General features: G+C 40.2%; 1 protein-coding gene across 6 annotated transcripts in view; it reads right to left on the bottom strand.

Moving 5' to 3' along the window:
- Nucleotides 1–16360, bottom strand: part of STRN (striatin) — a 69028-nt gene extending 52668 nt beyond the window's left edge. For 5 of the 6 annotated variants that reach the window (XM_058835979.1, XM_058835980.1, XM_058835981.1 and 2 more), the window contains exons 1-2: nt 15928–16360; nt 3096–3199 (exon numbers count right to left, since the gene is read on the bottom strand). In XM_058835979.1, the coding sequence (XP_058691962.1) occupies nt 3096–3199; nt 15928–16233 (410 nt within the window). In that variant the 5' untranslated portion in view covers nt 16234–16360. The remainder of the gene's footprint in view (nt 1–3095; nt 3200–15927) is intronic. The other variant, XM_058835983.1, reaches the window with a different exon arrangement.
- Nucleotides 16361–18671: the final 2311 nt, after the last annotated feature.

The following is an 18671-nucleotide window of genomic DNA, read 5'->3' as shown; positions in this document are numbered from 1 at the left end:
AGCATCTGATCCAGCTGTGCTGAGGGAGCCTGCCAAAACATCCGTAAAAGATCTGGGAGCTGCCGCCAAATCAAGAGACATAAACAAGAGCGACTGCCAGGAACAGCATGGCGAGATATTCTACCCAGGGGAGAAGGCGCCAGCCTTACACTGATCATACACATCAGTGCAGAAAACAACATAAAATTAAATCAACTGTTTCTAGAGACATGGCTCAGGAGTCCAGTTCTTTGGTTGAAATATGTTAAGACAGGAAGTGAGCTAGACTAGCTGAAACAGGACATGTACTTGAGAGAAACAGTACTATGTTTTCAGCTACCTCCTGAAAATCCAGAGGCACCAATGCAATTTACTGGTGCTGGAGCAAGTATTGATAAAGTCATAAAAAGTAACCCTCAACTCTGAACAGCCTCACACTGCAATCTACTGGATGCTGACAAAACTACATCAAAACTGCTGTTGAAAAATGCTAGCACTTAACTATGCACTAACTCCTTGTAAGCTCCTTGCTATTTCACCTACTAAGACTCTTCAGCAGAAATAACCTGGCTTGCTATACACACAATAAAAAGAAAACTTCACAGTTACTGACATGAAGACTAAACATTAAACTAAATTTGCCAGAAAAACATGACAGTCAGTAGTAAAACTTATTTTCTACCTTACCCACGATAAAATGACATGACATGAAACAGAGAACAACAACACACCAGAAGTTGTTTATTTATAGTAAATCTGAAATTATTCGCTTGATAAAAGAAATGCAGAACTGCCACTATAAAGAAGAGCAGCTCACAGAAGCATGTACCTGAGAAAATAAATGTTGCTCAATTCTTTTTCATGATTTCCTGAGGGCATTGTGAACATGGAGTACTCTGGTCCACAATTTCATATTCTGTTCTGTTACCCATAACTTACTTTGTCTAGCTGAGAAAGATCTGAAATGCTGTGCAGCCAGGGCAGAAATGAAGGAATACAAGAATGATTCTCTTCTCCCTCACAACATACCAACCTTCCCCAAACTTGACAGGAATGTCTTCCTCCTACCTTGTAGGATCTCATTTTCCAGCTCTAAGAACCCAATGGAAAATGCCAGCATCCTGACTACAGCCTGACCTGGCTGACAGCTGATTTAGGAAAATGCTGGGAAAGAGATCAGTGCTTCCAAACTCAGTATGTTGCCGTTCTTTGAAGTATCAAGCAAGAACCCTTGCTGGGAGATAATTCCAGCAGAAATACAAGACTAATTCTTCAGAAACTGGCAAATAAAACTGCTGTTTAAAACTACAAACTTATAAATAGCTGTCTCCAGCACACACAACAGTCACAAGCATCACATCTGCTTACAGAACCACTGCACACCCATAGCGGAACTGTCACACTGGATCAGATCAGCTGACTCTAGCCTACTGACCTGAGTAATGGAGGCTAATGCCACACACTGCAGAAAAACATGCAACATAAAAGATACAGATGTAAAAACTGTAGTAAGAAGCCACCAAGTGTTCTTTCCTAATCCTGACAGGGACTGTTGCATTAAGTTTTAAACATCATAATTTAGGTGGATTTTACAGGATAAAACTGGGGGACATTTTCGTCATCCATATGGAAGTTTGATTTTTGTTTTTTTAAATGTTACAAAGTTTCTCTGCTATTACACAAAAATGTATTTACATTTGATAATTTTAAATTGCTAACTTCAGTGGGTTATGAACATGAAGTGTTAGAGATACTTTTACGTGATCAGGAATAGCTCCCCCAGTTTTGAAATACAAGAAATCTTTACAGAATACATATAACTTAGAGTATATCTTTAACTGAACCAATGACACTAAGCTTTGTAATCTTCAAACATAAGCCTTTCCACAGCCATAAACTGCAAAGTCCATTATGCATACATTTTGTATTTTCCCAGGCTCTTTGATGTAAGATCAGCAGCATAAGAAGGCCTGGGCAAAAAGAGAATCTACCTTAAGCATTCCTCCAAGAACTCCCCAAAGCAGAAGAAAATACGCTGGAGCCCTGGGGCTACTGCTGGCCAGAACCCTGGCTGCATCTCCATGCTAGTGGATTAACTGGTTGCTACCAGAAGGAGATGAACTGGATTCTAGAAGACATGTCTTGGTCAAAAGTAGCCCATATAAGATGAGAAAATCTCAATGCAATACAGGAATGTAACTATTGGTGTCCTTTCAAAATTATCTGCAAGTGATATTCTATTCCTCATTTGCGTATGTGTATATTTTTAATCTTATTTTTATTAAACAAACTATTTCACAAGCTTATTTTGTTAAAGAGAAACAGGAATTATCTGATAGGAAAATGATAATGCAAGAAATTACTGTTTTGCAGCACTACCATAAATATACTCTTTATTCAAGAATTTTAAAAGATATTTCATTAATTAAAATAATTAAACTAAGCTTGGCTCAAAATAAATCAGTTATACAGAGAGATTTCTGAAAACATGAGAAAAAAACAACTTGCCTGCCTCAAAGGTTAGAGTAACAGGAGAGTATATGTAAGAATAAAATGGTAAACTGGGGACTTGTACCAAAATGTCCATGGACAAAGACATTTAAAATAATATTAAATAAAATAAATATAATAAATAAATAAATAAATAAAAATAATTTAAAATAAATATTTTTTCAATAACAAAATTAACTTCCAGAAGATATTCTGTAGAATCTAACATACTGAAAAGACAGAAAACTCAGCAAGATTAAAAACTAGTAATTATTAGACTGAAGATGGTTATTCAAGATTTCAGTTGTCACATATTAATAAACAAAGCTAGTACTATGAACAAAATGAGAATACACTGTAATTCTGGAGTATAATCTATACAGTTCAGTGGAATTTTACCAAGGGAAAGCATTCATTATTGCATGCTTTTGGAGTCACACTATTTTAGCTATTGCTCTTATCATAATGCAGACATTTAGACTAGTGCTTTGTTTAGTACAGTAAAATTTGTCAATCTGAGAACTGAGAAAGAAGAAATATTTCTTGGTTTTGTCAAATACGAAGGCAAAATAAAGTTTCTATCTTCAGCATTTCTTCATCACATGCTCATTGCAAAAACAGCGTACCTTTCCTGTTTGAGCGCGTATTCCAGCATTTTGATTCTCCGCACTAGATCCTTCTTCAAATTCTCTTGTCCTTTCCTTTCACCTTGAAGAAAGGCAATCTGGGCCTGCAAAAGGAAGTGTTCAATTTAGAGTCTGCTTCCTCAAAATTATTCAGCACAGCTCTTAAGTGTGTGTGTCTTCCCGAGTTATTTTAATATTCATTTGTAGAGTTCAAAAGCAATTGGCTTACTACGCTTCATAAACATTAAACACTTATAAAAACCACTGCATAGATAAGCCTTCTAAGAAGCACACTCACTACAGATCTAAAAAAAAAAGAAAAAAAAAAAAAAGGGAAAGAATATAGATAAGAACTAAAGCAATTTTGGTTTGTTTGACAGAGTTTGTTTTCTCTCTTGGATAAACATTCAATAAAGGATAAGGAATGGATAAAATAGGCATACAAAAAGCCTTCAGCAGATAAAAGTTTTTACTAACAATATCAAGAGAAGATGATAAAGTACTTCTGCTCACTAAGTAAAGTAGTGTATAACAGGGTATAATTCCATAGATACATGTTAGATACATAACATTAGTAAAAAAACCTGATGTAAACCATGTTCAGCTAAAATAAGTACAAAAGAAAAATAAAACCCTGTTTGTAATAATACAGGGTTAAGTGTTAATTATGATACTTACTAAAACAGGTTAAGGAAAGTTCTTAAGAAATACTTTAATTAAGAGAAGAAGAAAAAGAAAAACAGGGAAATGTATTTCGGTGAGGGATACAAGGAGAGAAATGGTACCTAAGTAAATAAATGTCAAGTAGAAAACAGACAGCTAACCTCTATCAACTTCCAACACAAGTATTTAGTTGCCTGTGAAAAATTTCCTTTAAACAGAAAATTACGACAAATGCAAGATATTAATTCCTAATCATAAAGCAAGAACTACCTGCTTTTGTACCTAATGCTCAAATCAAGAGGCAAGTTCCTGTGCTTGCTCCATTCATAAATACACTTTCAGGCAAAAATACCTAGAGGCAGTCACCACTTCATGCCTCAGCCTCACCTGCCATTTCCAGGATCAGAAGCTTTCCACACCTCTACAGCTAAGTCTTCAAGCATCTCATCTGTCTCTTGAGAAGCACAGACAAAATAAAAGGCAATTGGTCTACACCATCAGCTGTTGAGCATGGAGACCTATAAGCCCTTCATTTAAATAAAAGACCAGGAAAGTCAGGGATTAAAAATGAGCAGGAATATCCTATCCTCGCCTGTCACAACCTTGCAAGCAGACCCAATATTTCAGTTAAGGGAGATAGTTGCTTCCAAAGAATCTGACTACAGACTTTTACCCCAAGGTGAGGAAAAACAGAGTCTGTAAATGTCATTTTCTCTCCAGCAGCTATAAAGGGAAGGCACAGAACTAACTCAGTTGAATTCTGGCAACTAGGCAAGACGAATCTTACTCCAAAAGCCCATTTGTTGGTGGACAGCAATAGCAGCTGCTCTAAAATATCACACCAGCTGACATAATTTAATTGCTCAAGTACAGCCAATAAATAGCTTGACAGACACCTGAAGGATCTTTAACTGCCAGTCACGAACTAGACCAGCCAGTTTATGACAAGAGAAAAACACTGGTTGCTCTCCAACTAAGTCAGTCTTCATCTTCAACAGGGGAAATAGATTTGAATTTAAAAATGAAAAAAAAGTCAACTGAATCAAAAGAAAAATCTCTCACTCTAGCATCAAGAACTACAATTGAATTCTAATGCCAGTTTTATACTCAGGTTTAAAGAAAGGCACAAGAGAAAGAAATGCTGATGCTGGAGTCAGCATTTCCTACCCTGAGGAAAGTAACTGTGAGAAGCATCTCAAGTCTACAAGGTCAGCATCCCTCCCAAGAGGAACATCTCAGGCACACATAACTTCGTTTGCAGTAACTGTACAAATACACAGATTCTCACTCCCTACCTCCACATAGGCCCAGTGGAACTAAACACATACTCTTCTAGTCAGAAGAGAGAGAACATCAAAATGCACTTTTAAAAACAGAAATCATGATGTAAATATGTATTTGGCTGCAATGAAGAAGATCATCCAATGCCATCAGGACACAAGCTGAAGTGATCTATTATGTGACCTGCTGTCTGCAAGCAATTTCTAGCCAAGAATGAACTAACTGAATACGCTGGAATGAAACATTTTTACCCGGAAGGTTGGCAAACAACACGGCTCATGCACAGCTATACTACAAAGGTCAAAGCAGCATTACTGTGATAACAGCTGAGACTAAATTCCACCGGTAGCAGCCGAAACTAAATGTAAAAATGCAACTTCTCAATAGTTTTAACAGCTTCCTTTTGTAAGAGGGAGAGACATAAATCGATATGATTAAGAAATATCATATGACACCTGCTTCATGTGGACATCTTTTGTTGTCAGTCCATATTCTTAATGATGTCTTAGAACTTTCCTTTTTCCTGGATTTTCAAGAAATCCTTGTGCTTCTTAATTAAAATGCATGGGGCAACAACAGAGGAATCCCCAGCCCAAGAGCCATTTCTCCAGTCCTACATAAGCTTATTGCTAGGATCCTTCAAGGTTAATAGATATATTTTACAGATAAGTAGTTTTACTGGTACTTCAAGAAACTGAGAATAATTTTTCTCTTTCCTTGGAGGCTGCATGGTTTCTAGCATAGTTTGATCATGCTTTTCTTCAGAGTAGTATACTTATCCCTAATACTATTTTTGAAGAATTCTGGCTGTGTAAATGAGAATACTTACATTTAGTCATTTTCATAACATAGAGAAATATTCCCTCTCTTTTCCACAAGATGTTAGCAACCCTTATCCCTCATTTATACATGTACTGAGTAATAACAATTACATCAGCCTCAGTGGACAATAAACATCAGTTATACATGTAAGCTTAAATGTTATTTGAGAAATTATTAATGATGATATTCAGGTTTACTTATATTGCACGTAAGGACAGTATTAAAATAATAACTGAAATTTTATACTAACACTAATACTCTAACAATTCATATATCTTAAGCAGATTTCATTCTTTAAAATTTCATTCTTTTGGTAATTAACCAGAAATATGGAAAGGAATCTAAATGTTCATACCATAAAGCAAACAGAAACATTCTCCAGATAAATGTAAACTGAATAAACAAGTACAATGAGTTTAAATACCTAAAATGACAAATTATGACATGTAGCAGTAACAATACAGTGGTAACAGTAGGATCACTATTTCCAATTAAAATACAGAGACAACACCTGTCTAAATGTCTGTGCAAACATTTAATGTGCAGGAGGTCTGGCTTGAAACATGATGAAAATTATAACTGAACAGAACAACTACAGTTTTCTTATGTTTCAGGCACAAATGACAGAATTTTACCAATAGACTGAGACTCCACAGGTGACTTCCCATGGCTGCAGCTTTAGCCCAAGTCAAATCTGAAGCCTGAGCTACACCTGAGGGAATAGAGCAGCAAAGGAGGATTCCCTTCCACTTCAAGTAATCTGCAACACTGTTACAGTGTTATAATGCTTGGGTTTTGGCGACTCCTGGGAAAGTTTGCCAAAAATTTCAAGAATTCACAAATATTCCCAACAAACAGGTTCTGCAACAACTGTCCTTCCAGGTAATAAGGTTAAAATGCATCAAGTTTTATGCCAGTCTTTGCAAAACTCAAAATTGCCTACAGGGATCATGCAAAACCTCATATTGTTCCTTGCTTTATGGGTGGGGCGCATCATCTCCATAAAGCACCCGGCCCCGCTGGCTCCACAGCAAGAATCAAGGCAGGATCCGCCTCGAGTTTATTCCAGGCTAAGTGCTACAAGTTACTGTATTCCAACTCAACTGTAAAATTAAAACCAAGAGAGAAGGAGAAAACAAAATAAAACAAAGAAAAAAATCAGAATCAATCCAAACAAAAAATAGCCACCACAAAACCAGAGAACACTGGAAAAAGACGTGCCTGGAACAATCTATTTCAGCTGCAATTGCTGAGTCCCATATTTTTTTTCCCACTTTACCTCACTGAAATTTTTTGCATGACCAACTGCAACATAAAGTGTCATACTCATCCAGTCTATGTAACAGCACTGTAGCTACCTTAACTATTCCACTTCTCTAGCAAGAGTTTTAAAAATAACATTCATTCTTACACTAAAAACAATTTCAGAGGCAACAACGCTACTGTTCTATGAAATTCCTCAAAAGGCTCTAATGTCACATTACTGTGAAGTAGACAAAAAGCTGAAACAATGTTTTATGTAGCACTGGGCTAGAAACAACTCCTTTTTTAAATGTTGTTGACTTCCTAATATAGGCTTAGCAGCCATAACAACATTATTAAATAATGAAATCACATCTTAGTAAGTCCAGATTTTACTGATGTTTAAAAATTTACACTGAAATTCATAATTTCTTGAATCAGCAACCACAACAAGAAGCATGTTTAAAGTATATATGTATATATATATATACTCTGTGTGTGTATATATATATAACACACACACACATATATATAATATTTAAACATCTTTTCAGGCTTATACCTTGACACTACCTTAAAGCAGGAGATAAAAAAATATTCCTCTTTAAGAGGAAATTTTAAAAAATAAACATACTATGACTGCTAAACAACTGGTGCACATTTAGTATCAACTTCTATCAGTTCCTGATTTTACAGCCACTTCAAGTTAAAAGGCAATTTATTTTTTTAATTCATAAGACTAAAAAATTATAAAAAGCCTTTCTATTATTCTCTAAAATATTTATCATAATATTTTAAAGTAAACCTCACTTCAAATTCATGGGCATTTAAAGGTCAACAGACATAATTTGACAAAGAGCTACTAAGACACACAATTCTCTACATAATGCTTCCATAATTCAACAACCAGGTCTTCAGAGGTTGAGAAAGAGAACAGAAGAAGGGAGGGGAAAACTGCAGGAAAAGTATTGCAAAAAAATATGCAGATAGCTAAAATAACTAAATATATCATAGAGATGAATCAATCTGGAACAATTGTGCTAACCGGTCTACCAAGACCTGCCAGAACGATTCTGCAGGCTGCCAGGGTACTCAGTATTTTAGATTATAGCTGGATCACTGAAGCACTACATATTTAAATATATTTGTAAATAAGTGTAGGCATGCTCTGGGGGTGAGAAGAAAAGAGAGGGAGGGGGGAAGGGAAATCTCAATGGTGTAGTACAACTGGAGAGCAATTTTAAGAGGCACCATACTTCACATCACTACACACACCTACTAGCACCCTGTGCCAAGAGAGGCTAGGAAGCTTTTGTAATTCCTGTAGTCACTTAAGATAACACAAAACTGAAGTAGGGCCACAGGCTGAAATGACTGGCAGGCACCAAGGTATATTTAACTTTACCCCACACAGAAGGTACTTCATCCCATTTATCCCTCACATGCTCATGCTGGATGATAGCACCTCATGGGACCAATGCACAGCACAACCTGCTGCAGGCACTTTATTTTTGTTGGACTTCTCAGAGATGTTCTAAAACTAGCATCAAAGATAAACCCAGAAAAAAACATCCAAAAATAAATCAAAGACTTAATTTACAGTAAAAAACCATGGCTGAAAATGCCATTTACTTACATTCTTTGTCTCTGTTTTTCAAACAGTGCTTTCAAAGAGAAAACACTGCTTGAAAAACAAATTCATTAAGACTGAAAAATTCCTAATAAATGATCCAGAACATATTCACAATTTATACCTGGCAATACCTTGATTACTAATTTAGGCATCTCAAAAACAGGAAGACTTGTCTTTCTGCAGTTTGAAGCATTTCACTACATATATCTCTGTTCAGGTAGCCAGTCTTTCTTTTATCGTCTCTTCAGTGCTGTCTTTCACTGTTCTAGCAATTGTAAGCATCAAAACAGTTGCCAAGCAATGTATAGTCACTTAATTTAATCATTCTTCATAAGCAAAAATTTCCTTTAAACTTCCAGTCATTTCTGGGGTACATGTACTTAAGTGGTAAACATCAACCTTTTTTTTTTTGACCCAAGATCATGCGCCACATAGACTGATATAATCACAAAAAGAGTGTAGCTTTTAATTCTATGATGTAATTCTATAAGCAACACTGCAATGGCATGTCACAAAATAATCACATATTATGAGCTGGAGCCTAAATTGCAAATGCTCAAATTCCTTTCCACTTGCTGTACAAGAATGGCAGAAATGCAGCGACAGCAGCCAGCAGCAGGACTGATAAACAGACACATGGCCCACGTTTAAACAGACAATGGAAGTTCACAAGCTGAATGAATCACTTGGGGTACGGCAAGACAAAGGAGAAAAAAAATCTGGAGGGGATTTTTAGATTTGGCTTCAGTAACAGAAAGAGGAGTGAACCAGATTTGAGCACACAAGCATTTGCAGAGGCAATTGGCACACTGCTGTCCCTCACTCCTATATCCAGGATCAGCTACTCCTTGTATTCAAGCATGACTACTCTAAACTAACGGGCACCAAGTGAAACAAATACAAAGATAAGTGATTTTTTTCTCACCTCCTATTTACAAGCTAGAAGACAAATATCATGCATGCCATTTTTGCTCTGATGCTTTTGCAATCCTGCCCTTTGTGACTGCACTGAAGGGAAACATATTCCTGGCTAAGACCAGAAAAAATGTAGTCTTTCCACACTGCAAACTTTAACTTCTTTATCACTGGGTTATGTTCAAAAATATTCAATACTAGTGAGCATACAGCAAATTTTTTTCAAATAGGAAAAGAACATCTGGATGATGATCATCTACAGGCCCATACACAACAGGTCACTCAGATAAAATGAACCTTTGTTTTCCCATTTCAGAGAATTTTTATTTCTGGTTTATTGTCTGCAAAGCTTGGATTCTGAGCACTCTGAAATTATTCCAAAGAACTCTTTCAGGTATTCATGCATTTCTCAGCATTCAAAACTAAAACATAAGAATCCCTCATCTACTTCAAAGTCAGGTTTTGCCACTTTTAAACTAAGAAACTTTGAAGTGAGGTCTTGATAAGGCTTGCCAACCTTGTGAAGCCAAAAAGATGAGTAGGCTACTGACCAATACTTACTTTCTCAGAAAACTGTGTACTGATAACAGTTTTAGTTAAGGCTTCATATTTGTACAGTCTTACTTCTTTTAGCATTAAATTAAGATGAACCAAAAGTGTCAGGCAATTCACATGATCTTCCTTGGGGAATTTTACACAGACTATTCTAAAATTAGTAAATAAAGTTTCCGTGTCTACTGAAACGTCAATAAAGGCTAAGTTATATTTGCAACTTGTTATTCAAGCAGTGCCAAGTTACTTATCTCTGATGCAATAAAATTGCCATGAGCCAAGACCCTCAACAGAAAAAGAGAGGCTACATTTTGAGTAGGACAGATACCAATTTAATTTAAAATGTGCAATAATAAAGACACTTAGGATGTTTCACCATATTCTAACCTGACACTGAATATCAAAGTTTTCTACCTAGAACACAGTAATCTATTCCATTTTTGCTCAGTCACGAAAAACAGAAAAATACCTTTTTCTTTTTGCAAGTATAACTTTCCATGAAAGGTGTTTTAAAGGTTTAAAGACCACTTGGAGACAATATAACATTGTAAAACTCTCTGTTCATACTACATCAGTATTTACAGCAGCATTTTCCTAAAGTATTTAGGCTATTTAAGAAACATATTTTCGTTATACTTAAATTAAGCTACAGGTTTGACAAATATGAGAAGAACTGAAATATCTGATGTTAGGAAATGGTCAGATCAGTTATGCAAAAAAAAAAAAAGAAAGAACAAAATCAAAAAAGCAGGTTCACACCTGCAAAAACATTGTCTCATCAATTTGTACTTACATTCTACTTCTACAAATTTCCGAATTTCTGAAAATCACTGAGCATTTACTCTCACTGGTCCTCCTGGCTTAAATAAAAGAAGCCATGACAGCATATCAACAATTATACTGGAATTAGCTGACAAACATGCACATAAGTACAGAATACAGTTTGCTTCACATGAATCTTGCAAATAGAAAGTTTGAAAAAAGTTTGTGCAAGAGAGACTATCTGGTAGTCACCAAGGCCCATTTAGTATCCTTCTTCCAAATAAACACGCCTCAGTATCGTGACTATGGTTTCTTTTCTTTTGCCTTTATTTTGATTTATCTGATATATATAAAACAAAGTTGAAATTACTGCTTTTCTGTAGTGGAGATGTATGCAACATTAACCACTGGTGGTTCTTTTGTACTATCTGCCTTATGAGAAAAAATATTTTATAGGAGACTTTTACAGCACTTCTGACAATTCATCTTTGACCGAGAATCTCAGAAATTTGACCCACATCATCATACTTGAAAATCTTGTACAAAACTGTTTCAAACTGTATTTATCTTCTATTTTATTGGTCAAACTGCATCTTTAGGATTTTTCCATTAACTTAATAACTGATTTCACCAACTCACTGCTCATTACTTTTTCTCTGAACAACGTTTTCAGATTATCCAGCTATCAGAACAGCTTCTAACTAGACATTTAATCCAACAAGAGGACTGTCATCTAAAAGCCAACAAACTGTAAATATCAACAATTTCTGAATCAAGTAACAAATGTCCTAAACCACACTATAAATAGCCACAGCCATCTGTCTGATTTGCCCCTTCTCCTCATTACTTTAACTTGTCTATCTCCAAGGACACAATCTTACCATGTAGCATGCCTGGTTTCATCGCCTGCCTCTTGCAGCAGAAAAGCAGCAGCAAAGGGCAAGATCCCCATCCGTGACCCCCCCCAGAGAGCTAACATTACTAAATCTGACTTCCATACCCGATCTCAAGTGCTTATCTATTACTTCCATCACATTCCTTCTATTACAGCTGTTTGCTATCATTTAACCACATTTTATCTCATTTCATTATCTCTTTCCCTATCATTTGGGTGGTGTTTTCTTGTTCTTTTGGCACTGTCTTACAAAAGCTATTTTTAACAAAGCTGTAGAAACACAAGCACATTGTATCCACCCATTCTCCCTAATTTCCTTGCAAACCTTTTCAAAGGAAAGTTTACCCAGGAAAAATAATTTTCATGTAATGCTATCAGGTCCCACCACTTGTATGGAGTCTACTATTCCAAAGAAACATGTTACTAGTTAGAGGAAATGAAAACTTCAGGAGTGATGAGGACAAAAGCTAGAAAATTCCTTAGTAGGATGGGGGGTTGTCCATAAACACAGTTACATACAGCATAGCAGTTTGTTGCAATTTAGACCATTTGTGAAATGCAGAGAAATGCCAATGTCTGCAAATCTGCACTTTCACCAGAAAATGCTTGTCAGAAGTAGAACTTTCCATAGCAACATATGCATTGCTTGCAAAGACATTTCTAGTCACAACAAAAGACACACACACACACACACACACACACGCACACCTTCCAAGCTCATCCAGCCTTGTTGCTTGCTGGGCCAAGGATGTGCACTGGCAGCGCTGAGCTCTGCCTCCAGGGCAGAGTCCCTACTGCTCCCCCCAGGGGTGACAGATGGCCAATCAAAAGGGAAATAACATCCGCAAGAGACAGTCACCCCCAACCAGTCAGAAGACTTATGGATAAGGCAAGACACCAATATGGGAGGCAGTTCAACCCCTGCATGCCTCAAGCAAAGATATGGATTTCAGTGCCCTGCACATGCATTTGATCAAACCCTTTGCTATTTTCAGATGGGCTTGTCCAACGCATAATGACAACTCTCAAATGTCTCTGTGTCAGTCCAGAAAAATGCAGAACAAAAAAACCCTGAAGTTTAAAACTTGCAGAACAGGAAACCCTGTCTTGTCAAATCTCCCAAGCAGCTGCTAGAAGAACCTAAGAAAAGGAAAATCACTAATTTCTGAAATGATATGGAAATAGATTATAATGCCATAAAGCACTGTTTGTGAATACTTAAATGAGGATTAATAACGTTAGTATTCATCCTAGTTAATTACTTCAGAGGGCATCATGAAAGTCTATTCTTAGGATAATTTTTCAATATGCAAATATCAAAGTACTGTAAACAGAAAGCAAGCATTAAAAGTTAAATATGTAATCAGCAGATAAGCATCTAGGGGAACCCCATATTAATCTGTTTTCGTTCTTATTTGATATAAACAGCTTACTAATGATGCTTGCATAGATATAAATACTGAAGTCCTCTTTTGCCTTGAATGAGAAAGATTATATAACAGAGGCAACAATAATTTCAAAAGGTTCAAGAAAAATAAATAGAAAATCAAAATAAATACGAATACTTGCCAGAGAAAGCAAAATATAGGCACTGATAGGGAGATAAAACTTGGAAAGACACTTCTAGACCAGTAACTAAGAACAGATTAAGCTGCCCAGCCTACTAACTCACATATGTTATGAGCTTGGGTATGTGTCACCTGAACAAGCACCACAGAACACAACAGAAAGGTATTCTACCTGACCATCACATTTAGTGCCACACAGTTAATTAGAAGGATAAGAAAAAGAGAAAATAAAAAGAAGCCCAAAGAGGAAGAAAAGAAAGCCAGGAAATCACAATGGGACTGACTTACAAGGTGTTTTTTCAAGAAAGGGTAGAGTGTAACTAACCAACAGCTACAGAGCAGAAGCCAAACGCAATTGTAGTGTAGCATAAGGTATCCCAAGTATTTTAATATCATGGCAGGTAAGGAACCAGAGATAAAAGAAGTCTACCTCTTAGAAACTAGATGAATTGCAGGAAAAAATTATGGGATACTAAGACCACCATACTAAAAAGGTCCTTTGCCCCACAGCCTCCCAAGAGCGGATGGATAATCCAGCACTGGAATTTGCACTGGATAAAAGTACAATGAGGAGCACTGCATCTTTATCTCGAGAAACTGTCTGACCTCAAATTTCCATTATTCTGTTAAACATTTTCAAATATACAGGCAAACAAAAGGCTTCAGAAGGAGCACAGACCAGGTCTTTAATTAAACACTGCTCATGCTTCAGGTGTACAATTTCTAAAAGCCACCCTGTAGTTGCTGAACCCCTACCACAAACCTCTCACATGGATCCAAGAACATTCATCTGCAAATGGTCACAGCAGACGTTAATGTCTGATGTCTGCAGAGATAGCCAAGAATTTTGCACCTTCCTGAACATGACTCTGCAGCAGATAAATGCTGTTACAGCTCATGGCAATGCCAGCCACAGCTAATTATAACTTTATTGAGATGTTTTGGCAAGAGTCAAAGGCATTCAAGCAAACAACTTGTGATGGGGTTATCTGCCACTGATAATACATGACTTCTGCAAATAGTCTAAATACTCAATTTCTCTCTTCCTGTCACATCCAAAACACCAAGCTTTTGAGGGATACCTGGGGGAGAAGGAGTGATGGCATGCTACTGAAAGACATAATGAATATGCAAAGCGTTAGTACTTTTAATGCAGTGGCAAAATTTCCTAGGTCCTGTAAAATAGGGGTTTTTTTCTCCAAAGCAATATTTGATATCTGTATCAGCTATGAATATATGTCAAGATATTTATGGGCCTCCACTGGATATACGACATGTGAGGTTATTCCTATACATAGCTAAGCAAGTAGCTTTCTACACAGTATTTACTGCATGTAGTAAATAGAAATATGATTCAGTTACTAGCCAATTTCTCATTGAATCATGGAAGTTAAAATAAAAATTACTCTCTTGTTCTCATGACCACTTCCTTTAAATTCCTATAAGGGAACTCTCATAAAAGAATGTCACATATATCACTCTTCTCAGAGCAGTTGTTCAATGTTACTACGGAAAGTAAAATTAAAAAGATGGGGAAAAACCAACCCAATAACCAAAAAAACAGGGAAGTGGTTTGCATTGCTAAACAGACTCCAGACTCTCTTGACAAAGACCGTACTTTCAAGGAAAGCCATAGAAAGAAGAGATGGACAGGAAGAAACAGACAAAGAAAGGAGACCTAAAAAGGAAACGCGTAGACACTTTTCAGTCTCGAGCACGGCCAAATGAAAACCAAACAGTGGGCTGCTAGCAACATGGCCAGCGTTAAGGTTTAACACAGGGATTTTCCTGTAAACAACACCGAAGAGGAACGAAGGTTGCATTATCGACTGTAACTGGAGCTAATGCAACGTGCCATCACTGAAGTATCTGACAGCAATGGCTCTAGGCCAGCAGCTCACAAGTTCTTTAACCACAAGATCACTATCAGTCCTTTCATGCATTAATGAGCGTATCACCACCATCTCTTTTCAAAGGAAAACACTACATAACGTGCCCCATGGTAGCGAAGGGGATCCAGCCGGTCCCGCGGGCCTGGTCCCTGTGCGGGCGGGGCGGCACCGAGGGCCGGGGGCAACCGCGGCACAAGCGGCGGAGCAGCGGCACAACGGGGGCGCGCAGCTCGCCGGGGGCGGATTCTAACAGGGGTTATGAAACTGGTGACAAGTTGGGGCGGCCGACCCCGAGGGGCATCCGGAAAACTCCGGGGAGGCGGCGAGAGCGGCACAGCGCGCAGGGGCCGCTCCCCTCCGGGCTGGGCCCGCTCCCCGCCGGGCCGGCCGCCACGTCCCACCCCGTGCCCGGCCGCGGCGGGGGGCGGCCGCCCTCGGGGGCAGCGAAACAGCCCGGCCGGCCGCTCCCTCTCGGGGAAGCCGACAAGCCGTGGCAGCGCCCAGGGCGGCCGCTCCCCTCCATCTGCGTAGGCACGGGAGACACGGAGGGGGAGCGGCCGCCGGAGCCGGGGGTGTGGGGGGGGGTAGAAGGTCGCGGGTGTGTTACCTGCAGCTCCGCCCGCTCCGCCTCCCACTCGGCGCGCTCCGCCTCGAAGCGGCCCCACTCGTGCTGCAGGAAATGCAGGATGCCCGGCACGCTGTATTGAGCCCGGGACGCCGAGAGCGGCGCGGCGGCTCCGGAGGCTGAGACTCCCCCTCCTCCGCCGCCCCCTCCTGCTGCCGCCGCCGCGGCCGCCGCTGCCGCCGCCTCGCCCGGTTCCAGCCCCGGCCCACCCGCCGGTGGCGGCAGAAGGAGGGCGTTATTGTTGTTGTTGTTGCTGAAGAAGACGCCGGGCCCCGCTTGCTCGTCCATGGCCGGGCCGGGTCCTGGCTCGCCGCCGCCGCTCCCGCCGCGTCCCGGCAGCAGCAGCAGCAGCAACAACCTGGGCGCGTCCCGCCCGCCGTCGCCGCCTGACAGCCACCCCCGCCCGCTGCTACGGTGGCCCGGCGGGAACAGCGCCGGGGAGCGATTCGCCCCGCCGCCTCGCGCGGCGTTCTGGGAAATGTAGTTCCGCTGGATGGCGGGGAGGATTCCCCGGTCGCCGCCTTCTCCCCGCGCCGCCCGTAATTCCGGGGATGGCGTTCGGACGGCTGAGCCTCAGCGCCGGGGCGTGCGGTCCGCTCGGCTGGGCGGGGGCGGGGGAGCCGGCGGGAGGGCAGGGCAGGGGCAGTGCTGTGCCTGCAGCAGGAGCACAGGTCAATGGTCACCTCCACCTCTGAGCGGGATTTAAATGGTTTGGGCTCTCCCGCAGCCCGCCCCAGGGACACGGGAAGGGCAGGTGTCTCGCAGCAGTTCTACATGCTCCGGCCGAGTCCCGCCAGGGCAGTCCCAGCTTCTGCTTCGTTCTGAGCAGCGCTCGGCCTGGCACTGCCGAAAGCTGGAAACCCTGCCCAAGGCTACAGGGGTTTCTTGAGCATCCTTTGCAGTGCTGGGGAGGAGAGCGACACATTTTTCAGGAACTGCCACGCTGCCTGTTCCGCGAGGAAAGGGAAACAGGAGCCTGTGGGATTGAGGGCGGAACATGTCGGCAGCACTGCCGTGTCCCCGTGGCACCAAGGGACGAAGCTGGGCTCCCTCCCCACGCACGCCATGTGCGCCCCAGCGGCAGAACCTTGCTGAGGGCAGACGAACGCGCCGCTCCATCGGGCTGTGCCGAGGGCCAGGTGCCAGCACCGTGTAAAAGAGGCTGTGTGTGCCACCGAGGCGGTGCCACGGGGCTCCCAAGGGCGCTGGGGACCCCGCTTGTGCCACTTGCACCCTTCGCCGTGCCCGGGACGCAGCGGGAGTGCCCCGCTGCCTTCTCCAGCAGCAGTTCCTGATTCCCTGTGGCTGTTCCGAAACCACAGCAGCCTGCTTCGTAACCCTGCCCGCGGAGTTTCAGCTGTGGCTGGTGGACGATCTCTCTAGGAAAGACCACTAAGGAAGCTTACGTAGAGCATCAGGAGAGCAGAGGTGAACGGGAGCGAAAACACGGGACAGGGAGCGAGATGTGGGGACCTCGCAAGGAACCCAGGCTCACCCCGAGTGGAAGGAAACAGCAGAGAGAGGGAGACGAAAGATGTGAAGGGGAAGCAGAGCAAACAGTTTCATTAAAAAGCACATTTAAAAGGCCGTTCACAAAGAAAAAGATGAAAAGGACAGTGACAAACAACAACAAGCACTACGGCCATTTTAAGTTACTTTAAGTTTTTTTAATCAAATGGAATTCGATGCCAAAATATTGTGTAAAACCACATGATTATAACTTTAGTATCAGGAGCAAGCAGAGAAGCAAACAAGGACTAAACTGGAGAAAGATGTATACAAACGAGAGTTGTGCATGTTGTAGGACAGCCACACAAAATACAAAGAAAAACCTCTCCCTTCTCTATCCCTCTACATCTATCTAGTGCCATTTTCTCTTCTGCTAACTTTTTTCTGTTGTTCCACTGACTTCTTAGTTATGCTTGATTGCTACACTTCCCTCCTCCCTTCTGAATTTTCAGACATCTTGTCAACTAGAGTCTAACTAAAACTTTAAGGTGCTGAGATAAAACTTAAGGTAAACAAAGCCTTATTACAGACAAAATCTTTCCAAGAAGTCATTAATTCCTAGACTACCTGGTGGAGGGGAGGGAATCTAAAACAGGTTATAAACTTGTTTTCTGTTTTACTTGCAAAATGTTTGTGTTGAATTTTGAACTGAACAAGTTTCCTTAACACTTTCAAATGTTAAACTGGTTCAAAACTTCTTCTAAGCAAAATAGATTTGTAATACTGGAAAGACTTATTAGAAAGGGATATATTTAAATCAATTTAATTCCCACTACCCATAGTAAGATAAAAAAAATAGTGAAGTTACTTTTCTTCTCATGTACAGCACACTGCTTTTACTTCTGCATACATCTTTACTCCTGTAGAATAATGGAACAAGACTTGATTAACATCTTTTTGAAAAAAAATATAGATTAGAATATGCACTACTTGCTGTGTTCTCACTTTAGTAATAAAACATTCATTGTGAAATAAAAGCATTTCTGATTTTATATTAAATATTTTGCACACAGCCAACTTACCATAGGGCAAAAGAGCATTTTCTTGACCATTTTGCATAGGTACTCAAAGGGATATCAGATAAGGTCTTAGAGGAAAATAGAAAGCCTAGAGGCAAGTATCTATGCAAAAATAGTGATCTACAAATATTTTATGCAGATATTAGTCATATTCAATTCTGTTTACTGTCCCTTTGTTATATTTGAAGTTTGCATCTG

This window comes from Poecile atricapillus, chromosome 3, assembly GCF_030490865.1.
Source record: "Poecile atricapillus isolate bPoeAtr1 chromosome 3, bPoeAtr1.hap1, whole genome shotgun sequence".
Classification (NCBI taxonomy): domain Eukaryota; kingdom Metazoa; phylum Chordata; class Aves; order Passeriformes; family Paridae; genus Poecile; species Poecile atricapillus.
Note: the sequence above shows the minus strand (reverse complement) of the source record. Positions and strands in the feature narration are given on the sequence as shown.